This window comes from Nipponia nippon, unplaced genomic scaffold (genome assembly GCF_047370975.1).
Source record: "Nipponia nippon isolate SJK-2023a ecotype South Korea unplaced genomic scaffold, ASM4737097v1 scaffold_2, whole genome shotgun sequence".
Lineage (NCBI taxonomy): Eukaryota > Metazoa > Chordata > Aves > Pelecaniformes > Threskiornithidae > Nipponia > Nipponia nippon.
Genome location: NW_028262336.1, coordinates 109,522,888 through 109,540,696, shown reverse-complemented (window position 1 = coordinate 109,540,696; position 17,809 = coordinate 109,522,888). Strand labels below are relative to the sequence as shown.

Sequence of the window (17,809 nt, the reverse complement as noted above, 5' to 3'; positions counted from 1 at the left end):
GAGGACTCTTTCAATTAAGAGAAGAGAGCCTCCCAAAGTTGTCCTTAACTACAGCTTGAGGCAAAAACTTCAGTCCTAATACAACCTTAATATATTGAACACTTAAGTTGTCACACATTACCAGTACTTGTCTTTTTTAAATAGACTATAGGTCTAAGCTAACATCCTCCTCTTACATCCCAGACTTTTCCAAATGATTCTTTACTGCTAGTGCAAACAGGCTCTGTACCCTCTAGATGTTAGCCACTGGAGGGCAACATTACCCATACATCTTACAATATCATCCAGTATACAAAAAACCCCCACCAAACAACTTTTGCACTAGTAGCTGGCCAATAAAGTTAATGTCATTAACAAACTAACAGGCTTTCAACAGCACTGTCTCTTGCCCAAAGCAAGGGTTGCACATTGTGAATTCGTACTTTGGAGACATTAAGCTGAACTTGGAAGTGTGAGGCTACTTAACTGATTTTCTTTCATTTCTCTTGACACTAATTCAGACCAGCAGTTTGGCATATTTTTTGCTGTATGTCCTTTTTCACAAAGTAAAAAAGTTTATCAAGTGAAATATGTAATACTATACATTATGCAAGACCGTGCCATTATAATACTGTATTAGGTTACTCAGCCTGAAGAAACTTGCCACAACACAGAGGACCGCTCAACCTTGCTGAGTAGGTATTTTCCCCGTCAGAAAAACAGAGCTAAGAGCACTATTGGATACTTGCTGTTCTTTCCCATTGATTTCATGTTGTGTAACTGCAAAGGAGATCAAACAACAGTACTCTTAAGAGCATTAAGTGCAAGGAAGCAGCTTTCATCTGTTTTCCTAGTCAAGCTCCCAAACAGAAGTGCAATTATTCTAGAACATGCTGTAAAAATTGTCGGTTTTTTTTTTTTTTCAAAGACCTTATTTGTTTTACTTTTTCATGACTCCCTCTGATGCTTGAAATCCTCCTGCTTACTAGTTCCCTTCACTGCCAAGTATCATGAAGCTGTCCCACAACTTTAAGGATTGACTGAGTCAATACAGCTGATAAAGTACACAGGTATTGAGGTTTACTTAATGTACTATGCTGTTGGCTGCTCTCTCCAAGATGGGTGCCCCAAGGACAAAAGCATTTACCTGATTTTTTTTAGATGCACTGAAATATTTTCAAAGCAGACTTGTGAGTGTGTAGAAACAGCTGTACTAAGACTTTTTTCATTTTTCAAAGTGGCTCAAGTCAGCTGCTTCAACTCTTAATGAAGTAAGCCTCATTTTGGAAGATTATCCATTAATCCTGCCCATCAGGAATGCCTTCCACCTCCCTCCCCTGTTACTAAGCGGATCACACCCAGAAGCCTGCAGACACAGTGACCTATGCTACCGGCTGTAGATGCTCTCCTTCCTCACATTTAGAAAGGTTAAGGAGCCCTGAGCTTCAGAGGGGCTTCTGGTGGGCAGCAGTGCCAGAGGCTACACCGCCTTCAGAAGGCACCCCCCCTCAAGGAGGCCTGACTACATGCAGACCATCACTTCAGCCACGTGAAGGCAACTTCACCTCTGCTCCTTATTTGAGAAAGGCTATGGATAACGACAGCACAGATTTGACCACCTCCAGCAGTGGTGGAACTTAAAACTGAAGTCTGAGCAGCTCTTATTCAGCAGTGTTTTTTTTCCCTGTATCCAAAGGGATCAGATTCATTGACCTCCCTTTAGGGCAGACTAACTTTTCACTCTGGGAAGGCTCCTCTCCCACAAGACCTGCATCTTCTCTGTTATTTGCCCAAGGACCTGCAACACTGCTATGCAATTTATTTTGGATAAAACTATTCATGCATCAAGGAGCACATTAATGGTAGACCATTGTACCTCATAGCCTGTTCATTCAGTATGTTTAGCTACATTGGATTTTGGATCTTTTAACTACATCGATCTTAAGTCTATATCATCTCACACTTACATCTTTGTATATAGATGACTGTAAATTCATTGTAAGTGTGATGTTTAGAAGCCAAAACAATTTGATAAAAGGAAGCTGATTCTACAAGACTAACCTAACATGGTTTTGGTGTGCTAGTAGGGCAGTTCTCTTCACTTGCTGAAGATGTCAATTTGACTCAGCTCATACCTCCCGAGGTCTGCTGTTGGGCTTCCTAGTCCTCTTCTCAATACTCCTTCCCCTCCTCCCCTGAAATCATGAAAATCCATCACCAGTGTCACCACCTACTCTGCTCTCAGCTTGGTAACTTATACTTCAGGGAGAAGGGAAAGCAGAATTTTTGTACTGGCCAAAAGTTGCCCAGAATAGAATCAAAACATGTCAGTAAGTGATTATTCCCACTTGTCTTCAGGAAAGAAGCCTTGAAGAGTCTCAATAGACTTGAGCAGAGCAGAAAACATCAAAAAGTAAACAAGAGAGCCTGACATAAAAAACTCAGAGGATACTTGCAAGCCAGTCTACCCATAGGTATTCTGTGAAAGTATTAAAGGGCTAGTAGAGCAACATGATTATTAAACACTATGATTACTACCCGGTTTTATGGTACTTAGATCCTTATGGAATTTAAACAGCGTCCAATATATCTGGCTTCAGCTCTGAGGCATGAGACACTTACTGCTGGAGTCTAATACTGTATCCCACTGCGCTTTAGAAGTTCCATGAGTCAGACTGGAGTTAGATACTCCCTTTTATAAAGCCCATTCGTTTCTTCAAGGATCTCACTTCACACTATTTAACAAGTTTATTTTCTAAAAAAAGACAGGATTAAAGCTTGACAAAAATATCAAGAGATTTTATAGCTTTCTCTCATCGTTAAGAGAAACCAGGCTTGATGCCCTGACAAATTCACATTGCATTTGTTATCACTTGAAAAGCAAAGAATTATAATTTAATACTCTTACTTCACTGGGCCTGCAAAGATGACATTTTCCATGTATATCTATCTCCTTAATGTCTGCTCAGTAATAATCATAGCTTCTCTATGATTGAGTAAATAACACGTTGTGAATTCTGTAGTGTTTTTAAAGATGAGTCACTTAGGATGCTTGCCAACTGTCAGAAGTCACAAGAGAACTCTCTCTGAAATTGTATCACTTTTCTCTTAAGTAGATTAGCCAGCTAGTTACTACTTCTGTCTTCTATCTTGGTGAGGTGCTTGATCGCTCTAACGTGTTCCATTTTTAAGAACAAGTGATACTAGAGCAATTAAGCACCTCACCAAGACAGCAGAGCCACAAGCTATGAGAAACAGCAGGTTTGTAATGGAGAAGTTCACCTGACAGGGTTCATCATGTCAAGTTTAGAACCTAAAGCAATACTAAGGGTCATAGCCAAGAATCATCCTACCAATTTTGCACACTGTTTGCAGGACTAGGATCTAGTAGAAGAAAGGACACTGAACTAAAAGAAGCTGAGCAAAATGACTATGATGTCCAGAGGTCCTTCCTAACCTCAACTACTCTGTGATTCTAAGCTTAGACAGTCACAAGTCAAAGTTTAAGTAGCCATACAGAGTTCCTTGTGTCCCCCCAATTGCATTGAGCGACAGTTTTCAATTAAGAGACATTTGAAAGACAGCTTTCCTCAGAGCTAAAAAGAGAGCCTCACCAAAAACCTCCAAACTTCGTCATTTACAGAACATGTGGTGTTATTGTTACAGGCTTAGCCTCAAAGAAAAGCGTTAGCAAACTGAACATCTGAGAAGTTAAGACCCATATTTAGAGAGGTGGCAGACAAGTTTGACTTTTGCCTGCACCAAAATACAAACCGTGCTCTTAACAAGCCACCCCAGATTCAGTGACTCACCACCACTTTCTTGTGATAACATCCTTTTCACAGGATTATCTTCACAAACCAAGTACCAAAGATGACACCAAATGAGAAGTTCTGCAGTTGAGAATTGTCAACAAGTTCATATATAAAAAGGGACTCTGAAGCTTGGGTGAGTGGTTTTTACCTGAAAAAAAAAAAACATTCTTTCTTGCACTATTTCATTAGCTGCCTTCACTGGTCAACAGAAATGCACTTGGAAGTGAAGTTAAAAGTGCATAAAGGTAAGGGTTCAAACAGGCAGAGCACAGCATGCTCTCACAGGAGATACAGGGCATGAACTCAGCTACCAGGTCCTCCAAGAAAGCTTTGTTCTCACCAGGACTGGGATACCTTAACCTTGAGTTATAACCAGTTCATGTGAAAACTTGATGAACAGCATTAAGGTTGGTTAGGTGGGATTTTTTGTTTGTTTGTTTTTTCTTTAGAATTTAGAAAACTTCTACAGTGTTCAGCAGTGTAATATTGTAGGCAAAGGTTCAGACATACTCAAGTCTGAAGAAAGGAAGTTCTGGAAAAATTCCCAGTGGAGCTTTTATTTTCTAGCTCTTCTATGATCAAGAGTAATTTTAAACATGCTTCCTTCCTTGTAGATATATGTCCTGCAAAGTAAGATGTCCTTAGATCATCTACATGCAAATACCAGGGTTCATAATAGCAACAGCCCTGAAGTTAGTACTGCATTTGCAAAACACCTCTCACTTATCTTGAGAATTATGCAAGAGTTGCTCTGCCTGAAGTTACTGGAGACATAATGGTTCATTCATTTGCTAAAGGAGAAGCAAATATGGCACAGTATTCCTGCCCAGATGACATTTACTGTACATCTTAAAAGTAAAGCAAGTTGCATCAAGAAAACAAGCTATTATTTTCTAAAAAAATATTTCTAAGTAATATGTATTTAGTCCTTTTTTTTAGATCTGTTTTACTTCAAGCTGTTTTCAAATTCTGTAAACAGCACCATGGATGTTACTAACATGCATCTTTAAGGAACTTAAACCTTTCAGCAGGTACAGCTAAGTCGTCCGATATTCAATTAACTTTGATCATGGAAACACAAACAATCTCATCAATTTTAATAGGCAGTTATAAAGCAGAAGGGAAGAGGATACCTTTCCTCAGTTTTCCCAAGGGAGTTCCTTGGGATTTGAGACCAACCAGAACTCCTGTAGAAGCCATTTACTAACAACAATCTTTTATACGTGATAGTAAAAAGTATAAGATTTCCACAGGAATGCAAATCATGAGTAGGAAAAAGGAGGAAAGTACTGTATATTTTAGCCTAGGACTTCACTAGCACTAAGTGTTTGCTCTAATAGTGTCTAATCAGGTTAGATGGCAAAGAGTTAACTAAAAAGGGAATGGTGTCAGTTCTGCTAACATGAGGGCTAAACATAAGCAGTTAAAATCTTTTTAGACTAGAATACTAACATTCAGTGCTTCAGTCTAGGACAAGGAGGCCATGACAAATTTTTAGCAGCAGGAGATGGTTGCTAGCTACAACATACACAATGCATGAGAAAACACGTGTACGCCACCATCAGAGTATCATCAGGAAATGCTTGTGATGCTGGCAGCAAGAGCTATCCTTCCATCTCCATCATTCCAGGCATTAGGAACCCCGCAACGGGCCTTTTACACTAATAGGATAAAATTCTTGCCACCATGCAACACTAAAAGTGGCTAACAAATTAGTACAGTAAGGTGTCTGCATTAGCATTTCAGTAATTGGGCGACTACTCAATCAGATCAAGCCCCTCCACTTACCAGCTTGGGCAGTAAGACACACAAGCAGCATTATATGCAGTCCCAGGGAAGGCACTGTTTTTCTTACAGGCTAGAGACAACATAAAACAGAAAACTGGTAGGTACATTCACCAAATGTCTGCAATTGTTGTTTTGGGGTTTTGGTTTGTTTGTTGAGTTGGTTTTTTTTTGTTGTTGTTTAAGTAGTTGCATGTTCCAGCAGAACTACCAGGATACTAAGTGAGCAAAACAACATCAGATTAGATTCTTCCACAAGATCTTATTCTTAAAAGTTAACCTGAATTTGTGTCTGTTAACAGCTAAAGCTATAGTGAAAAAACCTTGTGTTAAGGTCAAGCAACTTGAGATTGCTATGGAACAGTCTTATTACAAGTCAAACTTGGGACAGCAGGACTTAAAGCTCTCAGATAACCCCTCTGCTCAGGTCAGAATGCAAAAAGACATCCGTACCTTTGTAGCAGATGCTTTAGAGATGCACAGCAAGGAAGAAAAACTATTTTATGCACAGCAGAAAATCAGATTTAAAGATAGGATTTTTTTCTGTGCTAGATACAGACCAATAAAGAAATTGACTCGGATGAAGACAGTAGCCCCCAAAAGCATATTAAGAATAAATAAAGCTTCAGAAGCATGACAAGAGGACTGAGCAAAGGAAGCTTATTTTCTGAACTCCAAGATGCAAGGAGAAATTTGTCATCAATCAAGCTAACTCAGATACCACAAAGGAAATTAAACAGACACAGGTCTAACTCCTCTCCTTTTCCCTTCATAGCTATGCAATGTATACAGATAATCAAAATTACCAAGACTAAGAAGGGTATCATTGCACAGGAAAGTTAGCCAATGTGATAATGCTCACGGATTTCAGAAGTTGCTTAAAACTCAAGAGTAGTTGCCTAGAGAGTAGATAGTGAATTGTTCTGCAAGAGAAGCTGCCATGCAGGAGGAGCTTCTATCAAGCTCCTCTCAGAGAAGCTGTCATGCTGGAAAGAGGTCACTTGTCAACCTATTCTGAGACCAATTTGGAGGATAATTTCAGTTAATCGGTCAAAAAAACCACAAAACAGGTAAGCAGCCACCAGTTTGGGCTTGCTTACTTTGAAGACTGGAGATATACATGCATCTTACAAGTGTCAGTCATGAAGCAATGCATTAATCCCATCTTCAGGAACATATAAGTGTTAAAAATCCTACAGTACAAACACCTAACAGTGCACTTCAGGGATCAGTGCAAAAAGTACTGCTATAAATTGGGAGCTCAGCTAAGCCAAAAGAAAAAAAAAAAACTTTGGTATACTGGTCAATCCCAGGAAGACTGATTTGTCAGCGAGATGAAGCTACAGAAGAACTGCAGTGTTACGACAGATGCAGAGATACTCATAGTATAGGTGGATCAGTCGTTAACAGGTGATTGACTGATCATGTTAATCGACACACAGCATCAGTAGCTCTCACTTACAGTAGGTGACTAGAACTGTACACATTCGTGAAAGGCTTCTTGTAGCCTTAGCTGATACAAAAGCAACTGTTGGGATTACAGAAGTGAGGAGAACAAGAACTCCATTTGCTTGGCCCTGTTGATGTAAGCCTAAACAGGAATAGGATATGCCTTGTAAGTTAAGTTGCTTCTTTCTTGTGCTTATCTCCCCAGTTTAAGCTAAAGTTGATGACACTAAAAAAAAAAAGGTCATTGTGAATAATTTTAAATTATGAACTTGAAGGTTCTTAACTCCAAGAAGTTCAAGGCACAAAACACAGCCGGTTTTGAAGAGCAGCCTCGATCAGATTGTAATTGGAATAGCATGCCGCGAGCAGAGACACCTGGAGCCTGGATTTTGATGCATATGCCCAAATTCATTTGGATGAAGCAGCTAAATGTTGTCACTAACGAACAGAACAGATTCCTACCAGAACACTAGAGACACTTCAGAGAACTAAAAAGCAGCAACCAGGATTATGCTACTGCAGGAGCAGAGTATATGGTTTAGTAGAAACTATATACAGAGAAGAAGATTCAGATGCATGATTATGCACCAGCTACTGTGTATTTCAAGACAGAACAGAACTCTCATTAGGGCAAGGGATAAGAAGCAGGTCCACCCAATAAAATTCACTTCCTTCTGTATGAATAGCAAACAGCCACATTATTCAAAGCAAAAAATGAGTTGGCAGAATACTCAGGTATGGGAGAGCAAAGGTGCCTGAGGTCGAAGTTAAGGTCTCCTTGGTGTATTTCTTTTTCCTTCTTTGAATGGCAAAATAAAGGCCTGATGTTTCTACTCCCTCCAACAATCCTCATAAGCAGTCTTGGTGAGACCACAAGAGGAATAGCACTTTGCCTAAAATAGCTCTTCTTCATCTCCAAAGTCATTTTGTACCTGCTCACTTAATGTCAAAACCAAGCAGCTTCTGCTGATAATGCTGGGCTAATAAAGCTGCATGAGACAAACGTAATCTATTCTTATTCTGCTTCATAGCCACAACTGTCAGCTAAATTCCAAGGCTGAACCTGTATCACTGGTAAGTAAAAAGTTAGTTCCTTCTTCCCCTACCCCAGCTTCCAGACTAAATTTAAAAAAAAGAAAAACAACATTAGGGGCACTAGTAATTGACACCTCTTAAAAGAAGTGGGTTGTTGTTGTTGTTAAGTTCCCATACAAAAATGGCTTTTCTAGAAGCTTCACTCTTATTCTGCTCTTTCCTTAGTTGTTCCTCAAACTCACTTGTGTATTTGCTAGCAGCTTGTCACCATAACCTGGACTTCAAGCAGTTCTTTTTTCTGGTATAAAACATTGTGTCTGATTTATTAGAATCAATGATACATCTGGGGCCTGAAAAAATAAATTTCAGGCAGCAGATAAATTAGATCAAATAGCCTGACACAAAGTTGAATATTCAGCTTTAGCAGCTACTGTGCAACACCAGAATTTTAAATAGGCAAGTACTGCAGCTCCAGTAAACCAAAGGAGCCTTCCAAGCTGTCCCTGAAACCCCTCAAGTCTAAATTCAAACACTTCATGTGCAATAGGTTTTCTAAGAGTTAGTTCAAACAACTGGCATTTCTCAAACTCAGATTCAACTCCAAAATCTACCAACGAGTTTCATATGCTCCAGGTTTCCAACTTAGCAAATACTGTAAAGGCACCAAGGTGTCCTACAAGAAATTTGTCATCAATTTTTTCCAACTAACAGCACGTAACTTTAACAAGCCCCATAAGAAGCAGCAGTAAGGCAGCTTTGGAGGAGGTAATGGAGGCACTGGTTCTGTGAGAACTTGATATACCAAGCACTAGTGTTCCCTGTTGGGGGTTACACATGTTTCTGCTCACCTATTGGTGATGTTGCACATCACCTTTCCTCTGCTCTTTTCACAATTTTTTTTTTTTTTAACTCATAGATTAGCATGGCCTACCACCTGTCAGTCAAGCTCAAAACACATTTGCACACATCAGAATTCACTGAACAAGTCTTCAGCATTTGAGACAGTTGGGAGGACACTGGATTTAGAGCTCCTTATTTAACATAACTTAGAACCATTTTATGTACAAGGCAACAGTGCAAATGCAGATTCCACTGCACAAACACATGCAAACACAGTGTCCATTCTGCATGCACTTTGAGCCTCTGAAATGAAGACCATTTTACTAAGAAGTTCCTTTTGAATTTTCAGCTCAAGAAGTCTTCCTATACAAAGGAAGAAACTTAGTTTAACACCGAAACCATCACATTTGACAACGCACAATGGCAATTCTACTCTCTTCTTCCAGTATCGTTATTTGCAGTTCCTGGTATTTATCAGAGATTTGATTGTTAAAGCAATTTTCAAAAGTGAACATGAGGTGGCAGAAGTTACAGCTAAACTGATTCTTATACTTGGAACAAGAATAAGCATCTCTCCTCTGAATAATCGCACTGCTCAAGGAAGATCCTGGAATTCTAGCACTTTTGTCAAATACACCTTGGATAACCATGACTAGTAATCCTATTTGCGGGCCACGTACATAACTATCAAGCACAGTGGATCTGTTAGGTGATTAGTGGATTATTTCAAAAACAGCCATCAGAAATCTCCTTAGCTCAACTGACAGTCACAGCTAATACTTAGAACAGAGCACTTACAGCCTTCCCTCCTCCCACCTTTGAGGCTTGTTTCCCTGTATTAATAGTGGTTGAAGCTAAAAATATCTTTGGCACATCATAATTCTATTAGTATTCTGGCACACAAGTGCTTTTTTCCTTTCTGTAATGCATCTGTTCCTATAACAATTTACTAACAGCTTTAAGCATATCAGCTGCAAGCACAGCTGATCTTGATTTCCAAGAGAACAATTTAAACAAGAAAAAGAAATGTTTTCCCATTTATATGCTCATGATGTAAAGCTATCTGTAGTCTTCTACTAAAAGCCCAGAGGCCTGTAACACTGGCTTCTAGCCAACGCTAGATTAGAAAGATTTACCGAATACATACTGACCTCTTGCTCTAAAGCATTCCCAAAGCTGTTGTTCTTAATTCTGTCCACCCACAGTTCAGTGTAATGCACAACAAAAGCAGCTGCCCATTGTACAGTTACCTAGAGAGAAGCATCTCTTCCAGCGACGGCACAGAGACATGACGTTCATTCCTTCTTGCACTGGCTGCATGAAGATGAACAGCAGTAGTCCTTCAAAGATCTCTACAGCATTAGCAGGTCTCAAAGCTGATTAAAGTGATCCCCATGGCAATCTGTGAAATATATGTTTGGCACTTTCAAACTGCTCCGCATTGGATTCACATAAGGAAAGTGTGCAGTAGGTGCCTGTGTAGACCCATGCACAAAGAGACAGCTGTGGCTTTCACTGGAACATTCTAATACATTTCAGCAAAAAAGGGGAATCCAGCATCATCCTGTATTTCAGGACTTGAAACAACCATCTGCCCAGTTCCTGGACTCTGACTCCCCCATACCAGGTTTCAAAGCACAATTTCTCAGGTGAAATCCTAATAGGAAAAGATACAGTAGAACTCAAGTTCTGTTCCTGCTAGAGATGCTCTTTGTGATGTTACGGGTCATGAGATCCATTCATCTTTGCAGGTATAAAGGATTATTGTTTTAAACTTACTTTTCCTTGCCTCTGAACAGGTTTAATAGCAAAGTATTTTGGATCTCAAATGAAAAGGTTAAAAAAATTAATTCAGCAAATAAAAATCCCTCTCCTTTAAGAAAAGAAAGTAGTTTTCATTTTCACCTGTAGTAACCCCATTAGTACGAGCCTCTCTTTAGAGTCATACCTACTTATATGGCCCTTACAGCAGCTTTTCAAGGTACTTCCTCCCAGGCAGTCTGTCTCCCCTCCTTCCCATTCACTTGCTTTGTGGATGGGGAATAGAAAAGGAAACATCAGCAGCATGCTTAAAGCCTCAGGAGATGGCCATAGGAAGAGGTAAGAACTTGGCTTTTTGGCCTGTGTCTGAAGTTACCATCCCAATGAAGCACTGGATCTGCAGAACATTTCCCTATGGCCATCAGGCACACTTCAGTGATACACTGCCTATTTTTAGCAAGGGAGTACAGTTACACTAGGACAGCTGTGTGCTCCAAGAAAGCCAGACCGCATTAGCAGGGAAAGAAAGCAAGAACCACCACTGGCTGTTAACCACCAACAGCAGCTTGGTCAGTTCAGTCTTTCTGAAGCTACCAGCACACTGACGTTACACCATCAACCTTGGAGTTTAGTTCTGTTTATGCCTGTGCAAAGCCAGGCTCCAGATGTGAAGGCTGTATCAAGCCCATCTCTTACCATGGACTAGATGCTGGATGGAGCAGAAAGTCAGAACATCACCTGGCAATTGGCACAACTAAGGTTGTTAGGAGATAATCACATAAAGCATATCAAATATTTATGAGCAAGACAACGACAGGAAGCCATGGAAGACACTGCTAGCTACAAGTAAGTGCTTTTTCCTCAGGAGAGGAAGGTAACTCAAAATTTTAGTTGCTTTCATCCAGCTTTCATTAAGGAAGCATGTTGCATAATGCATGAGGAGAACATCTGAGAACATTATCTGTTCCCTACACAGATGAATCCATGAGCAGACAGGATTGCATCCGTTTGTCCTCTGCATATAGCTGTACTCTGTTTTTCTTACTAAAAATGGTAAAAGCTCACCAGCTGACTAGGCTAGCCTAGATTAGCCATTCCCTATTATAGGGCATATGAATGACCTATCTTGAACCAAAACCACTTATCTCGCTTCTCCAGGCCAGCGAGATCTGACAGCAGAGGCACTGTTATCACATCCAGAGGTGAGTAAGCCAGCAGCACCAGACTGGCCAGGCCCAGAATCGGTCTGGCAAGGTGCCGACTGCTCTCTGTCCCGGGCTCCACTTATTCTCTACCACCTTATCACAACCATCACGGACACCCCTGAATCCACCTTATTTCAAAGGCTCAGCTGCTACTGAAATATATGGTCTTGGTAACATCTGCCTAACATTGTTCTAGATGAAATCACAACACAAATTAGCCACCGTACTTTTTAGGTAAGGATTTTTACTGCATGCTCCCTAACAAAGCCCCCCTCAGATCCTTCCAATCTTGGTAGCTTATACTCACCTACACCAGACAAGAAGTCCACCTTTGGATCAGTAAGCCTGAGCTATGTATTTGGGACAGACATCTGCTATAAAGAGCCCTTGATCAAAATAAGGGATTATACTAGGATACAATCAGATCACTCTCAGCTTTCTTAAGTTATTTCTTTTCAAAGACAAAAAGCCTCATCTAAACACTTACACTGCACTGGTACTATAACTTCCAGTTTTTCAAGATAGCTTATTTTTCCCTTGACAGATGTAACAGACAGACATGACAAGTATACTCAGTGGAAAGACTGACTTAACCATGCTATCATGACATTTTCTATATTGACTAGTTTCTAATTTTGTTGTCCTGAAGCTAAGAATGAACTTGTTACACATTATTTATAAATAAACATCAATAAAACAAGAGTATCTCACAACAGATACTTAGCATTAACCTCCAGGATTTTTGTGACTATTCCAAAATTGAACAAGATAAAAAAACATGTTCCTCCACCTAAATTGCATGGTACTTCTCATCAAGCAAAGCGATCAAGTTCAAATTCTCTCCAAACTTATCTGTCCCAACTTCCTTCGATGGCTTGTGCAGACCCCTCTGAGCATTTCTCAGAGCAAGTAGAGCACACATAAGCCATTTTCACAGCATACTCAAGAACCAGTAGGAGGCATTTTAAGCCAGTTCTGTTGGCATATTTACCATCAACTGTGTACTGCCTTGTATCAGTACTGCTTTTTATTATTGGAAATCCTTCCACACATAATGCTGAGTATCAGCGACTCAGTACTGGCAGCTCCAAGCATCGACAAAAATGAGTCAGACATCAAAACACTACAAAACCTTTTTTTAGGCATCGTGATGTTTAGAGTCTTGGGGGTCTGAGGCTTGGTTTTGTTCTTGTAAAAAATTTATCTTCCCACCCCTAACCCTTTATAGTAAACAGGTGTCACATTTTCCCAGAGTGCCTGCAATCACAGCTTGATAGTTCTGCAATGCAGGTTCGTCTCCCCACATGCTACCTTGGAAGTGACCTGGAAGCTCAACATAAGGCTGAGCAGAACTATCATGAAATCTGGAAGTACTTGGAATTTGCTTTAATGCTGAAGTTAAAGTTCAGCCCTGATGTAATAGATGTTTTTGCATCAAGTTTAGTGAGAACATTTGAAGTACAAGTCACCGAGTCCAACCTTTATTCTGGTATAACAGCAGACTTGAAAATAAGTTTCTTTTTTTGTGTACTTTCCTAACTGTTTTCTGCCAGTTTGGTATTCACCGAGTATCCCACTTAGTGTGCACATGAAAGGACTAGGATGACTTCATTAAAAATACAAACAGAACAGAAAGACAGGTAATTTCTTACCCCATTCCTTCCCCAGGGAAACTGCTCACACTTGAACAAACTTATTAACAATCACGGAGAGTGACTAAATATCAGATCAGTTGTAGTATTATATACACTTACATCTGCTCCTAAAGTCACCTTGCAATTTTTATCATCTTGTTTATCCTGATAATCAAAACTACATGCTAGGATATGCCAGGAATGCACCACTAAATGATTTTACTAAAGCAGCACCAGCTAACAGCAAACATTTTCAGTAGTCACCAACATAAGCACACCACAAGGAAATCTCTAACCACCTAATTCAGAAGTGTTCACTCAGTCTCAGCACACCCAGCCACCACCAGAGGTTTCCTTTTTTGCAGCTAGGGGATTAGGCTCAGCTGGCCAAGGTCAGAGTCAGAGCTGTGCAGCACTTTGGCAGCACAGGAGAACTTCTTCATGGAACAGGGACCAGGCCCTTCCCACTTGTTTCCAGCGTTCCTGCCTCCGAGATCAGTACATCACAGAGATGGGTACCAAGACACACCATTCATAAAACTGAGCTATTCTTCAAGTCACAGATACCATCAAGTATTTTATTACTGAATGGGTCTTTAGGTAACAGATTTCACTAAGAGCATTAACATTTCATTTCTGAACTCTTTGGGTTCCCAGGAACGCAGCCCCAAGAGCTCCTGCAAGTCTTAATCCTTCCTTGGCCTTCGTTCCCTACAAATTCAGCCACATCCCTTAGTAATTATGCCATACCCTTTTGAGATATGTTTCTTTATTTTTAAATACATCTTTTATCATTAGATAATGGACCAGAACAAACTTTTAAAGGGTGATTCTTAATCAGGCAGAACACAAGCCTCTTCCCCTCCCCATTCTCCATCCCCCAGGATTTTGGTCATGAAGGTAGCCTGTGCTCCTCAAAAGAGCCTGCATCAGCTCCTTTTTGGCCCCTGTGGGCCAAACCTGCTAGAGCAGACATCACCGCACGTGGCAGCGGTACCGCTGCCACTAGTTCTACATCCAAACTTCCACTCCTGTTGCACACATCTCACTATGCTGACAGCCAACTCCATCAAAAACATGAAACAGAGCAGGCATTGCTGCCATTCTCTAATGCCACCACACAGTTACTATACATGTCTAACATAACCTCATATTGCACAGAAGTGTAAACTACCAGAGATCAGACTTCTCAACCATACTAAACAGAATGATTGTCAAAGCTTTGCAGCTGTCCTTATTATAAAATAGTTTGAAGTTAAATATAGAATCTCTGTCAGTCTTCCATACATTCTGGATTTTCAGGTCTGCATCTACTTTGCTCCTACAGCTCCAAGTCTCCAAAGAAGAAAAAAAAAAATCTGTTAAAGAAATGCAAAGCAAAACTGCAGTCCAACTGCAAATATGTATACACTCAGATTTAACAACAATTTTTTAGAAACTTGGAAGTAATTTTTTCCTACTTGCTCAATTTAAGTTTCTCTTGAAGGGTATTACAGTTCAGTGTCTTACTGTGCTGAAATGAACCTTCATAGGCATTGCATGTTAGGAAGGTATCTAAACATGCTGGCCCAACAGCAAAATAGGGGCCTGAATTACTGCTACTGCTGGTCAAAGCACAGAGGAGCAAGAAAGAGGCTGTTTGTCAGGGCCCCCTGAATAGGAGCTCATCTAGACAGAATACCCCTGCCCTAGTGGTCAGCCCTGGCCCCTCCCCAGCACACGCACTACTCAGGAATGAAGTGGATAAATGATTTTGAGTGGAGCGCTGTGGAAAGTCTGCAGTTTAAAGATAAGGCTGAGGTCTTAATCTCTCAAGTTCTGAGAGGTCCCTACACATCTAGCAAGAGCATAGGCCACAGCTGAACAGAATTGTTTCAAGTAAGTTTTATGGAAGCCTCTTTCAGACCGTATTGTTCAACCACCAAATATTCTCTCTAACAGTCTACTTTCAATATAATACAGTCTACTTTCAATATAATACAGTTTTACTATGATTAAGTTAAGTTTCTTTCTTAGCAACTAATCAAGCTAAAGAAGCCCAGGGCTAGGAGTGGTGAGCATATCCTAGGGACGACGGCTGCAGAGACAGGTCTGAAGACACAGGCTAAGCATCAGGATGTCAACTTATTAAACAAGTCTTCTACTGCATCTTCATGCTTTCATTTTTATTTGTGAAATTCAAATACTTCTGAAGGCCAGAAATATATTTTTTGACACAGTTCAACATCACATTCACTGTTGTGAGTCCTAGTAAAAAGAACTTTTCCTTCTGTAGGCAGTAAGAGATATGTGCTCCTCAAGGGAGAAGACTCTATAGAGAAGTTTAAACTGCTTAACACTATTTGAGTTCAGATTTTAAGCCACTCCTGTGCCCTCAAATACATGATCACTTCACTGTCTGCTGAGCACCTGTAGCACCTTCATTTCACACAAATTGACTACTGAAATGTGTATCTACCAGCTGGTGACCAGCGAGGCACCTTCCCTTCACACAGTCAGGGGGACAGGCAAAGAGAAAGACAGCACAGCACTGGAAGCCAGCGCAGCACCCACAGCTACAAGCATAGCTCAGAACACTGCAAGTTGTTAAAAACTTAAGAGTTCCACCAAATGAATAATTAGCAATAAAGCAAGTATCTCTTCATTCTTTGTACTTCAATGTGGAAAGCAAGTAAATTACATCGGCCAGGTTTCTGGCAAGCCAATGAGAATCATAGAATCATTAAGGTTGGAAAAGACGTCTGAGATCAGTGAGTCCACCCTGTTAACCTAACTGCCAGGTCCACCTCTAAACCATGTCCCTAAGCACCACATCCACACGGTTTTTGAATACTTCCAGGGACTGTGATTGCACCACTTCCCTGGGTAGCCTGTTCCAATGCCTACCACTCTCTCCATGAAGAAATTTTTCCTAATATCCAACCTAAACCTCCCCTGGTGCAGCTTGAGGCCATTTCCTCTTGCCCTATTGCTTGTCACTTGGGAGAAGAGACAGACCCCCACCTCGCTACAACCTCCTTTCAGGTAGTTGTAGAGAGCAATAAGGTCTCCCCTCAGCCTCCTCTTCTCCAGACTAAACAACCCCAGCTCCCTCAGCCGCTCCTCATAAGACCTGTGCTCCAGACCCTTCACCAGCTTCGTTGCCCTCCTCTGGACACGCTCCAGCACCTCGATGTCCTTCTTGTAGTGAGGGGCCCAAAACTGAACACAGTACTCGAGGTGCGGCCTCACCAGTGCCCAGTACAGGGGCACGATCACCTCCCTGCTCCTGCTGGCCACGCTATTCCTGATACAAGCCAGGATGCCACTGGCCCTCTTGGCCACCTGGGCACACTGCTGGCTCATGTTCAGGTGGCTGTCAACCAACACCCCCAGGTCCTTTTCCGCCAGGCAGCTCTCCAGCCACTCCTCCCCCAGTCTGTAGCGTTGCATGGGGTTGTTGTGACCCAAGTGCAGGACCCGGCACTGAGCCTTGTTGAACCAAGAAGGACTACAAGGCAGAAACCAGATACCACAACTGGCTTAAAGTGCATTTGTTCCTGCTCTGGTGACTTCATGAGTACTGGCCACAAACCACACCAATTAGCAATTACTCAAGTCTTGTAGCAGCTAATGATTTCTAAAGTCTTGAATGTAGTCCTTTGCAGCTATATTTAGACATAAATTGTATTTGTTATATAACAATTTGGATTCTTAGTACCTTACAACAGAAACGTGACATTTTGTTTAAACACTAAGTTAGAACGCCTGTGTTTGAGTAATTTGAAGATAGATTCAGTATCACTGAAGCCATGGGAGTTTTGCTGGGATGAACTGACAAGTTTCCCACTCATTACACCTCACTTTCCCACCCAATATTAGCTTACCTGCTATTTCATTCTAAACACTTAAAAAGCTTTAGCATGTTGACTCAAAACCTATCAGATGGGCAGGGGTTGCATCTAATTAAAAGATTTAATCCCTTTTCCCTGAGGCTGCTGTTCAGAGAACAGATTGGTTGAACATTGAAAACACAGCTCTTGTACTGTCGGTTTGCCACACAGTATATTCCAGTGATACAAGATCATTTTACTGGTGTATCGGACCCCACTAGTTCAAGTTCAGTTTTCCCCAACCATAAGATCAACTTTTCCAATGCAGGTAATCAGCAGGATAGTGACTGCTACAGCTGCTTGCCTTTGAGAGTATTTTCCAGCCAGAAATGCAGGCATAACCACTTTGTTCCTTTGTTCTTAGCTGGATGTTGTTCAAGCTCCAAAACCTGTTCTTTGCCCTCCTCCAGGATTTATCCCTTCAAGATTTACAT

The 17,809-nt window shown here is 40.9% G+C and overlaps 1 protein-coding gene across 5 annotated transcripts in view; it reads right to left on the bottom strand.

Annotated features, from left to right (window-relative positions):
- Window positions 1–17,809, bottom strand: part of ATP8A2 (ATPase phospholipid transporting 8A2) — a 349,469-nt gene that overhangs the window by 309,507 nt on the left and 22,153 nt on the right. For 2 of the 5 annotated variants that reach the window (XM_087757793.1, XM_087757792.1), the window contains exon 2: window positions 10,154–10,305. The exons of 2 other annotated variants lie outside the window; for them this stretch is intronic. In XM_087757793.1, the coding sequence (XP_087613919.1) occupies window positions 10,154–10,223 (70 nt within the window). In that variant the 5' untranslated portion in view covers window positions 10,224–10,305. Of the gene's footprint in view, window positions 1–3,791; window positions 3,930–10,153; window positions 10,306–17,809 lie in introns of those variants that run through there. One more of the 5 variants, XM_087757794.1, reaches the window with a different exon arrangement.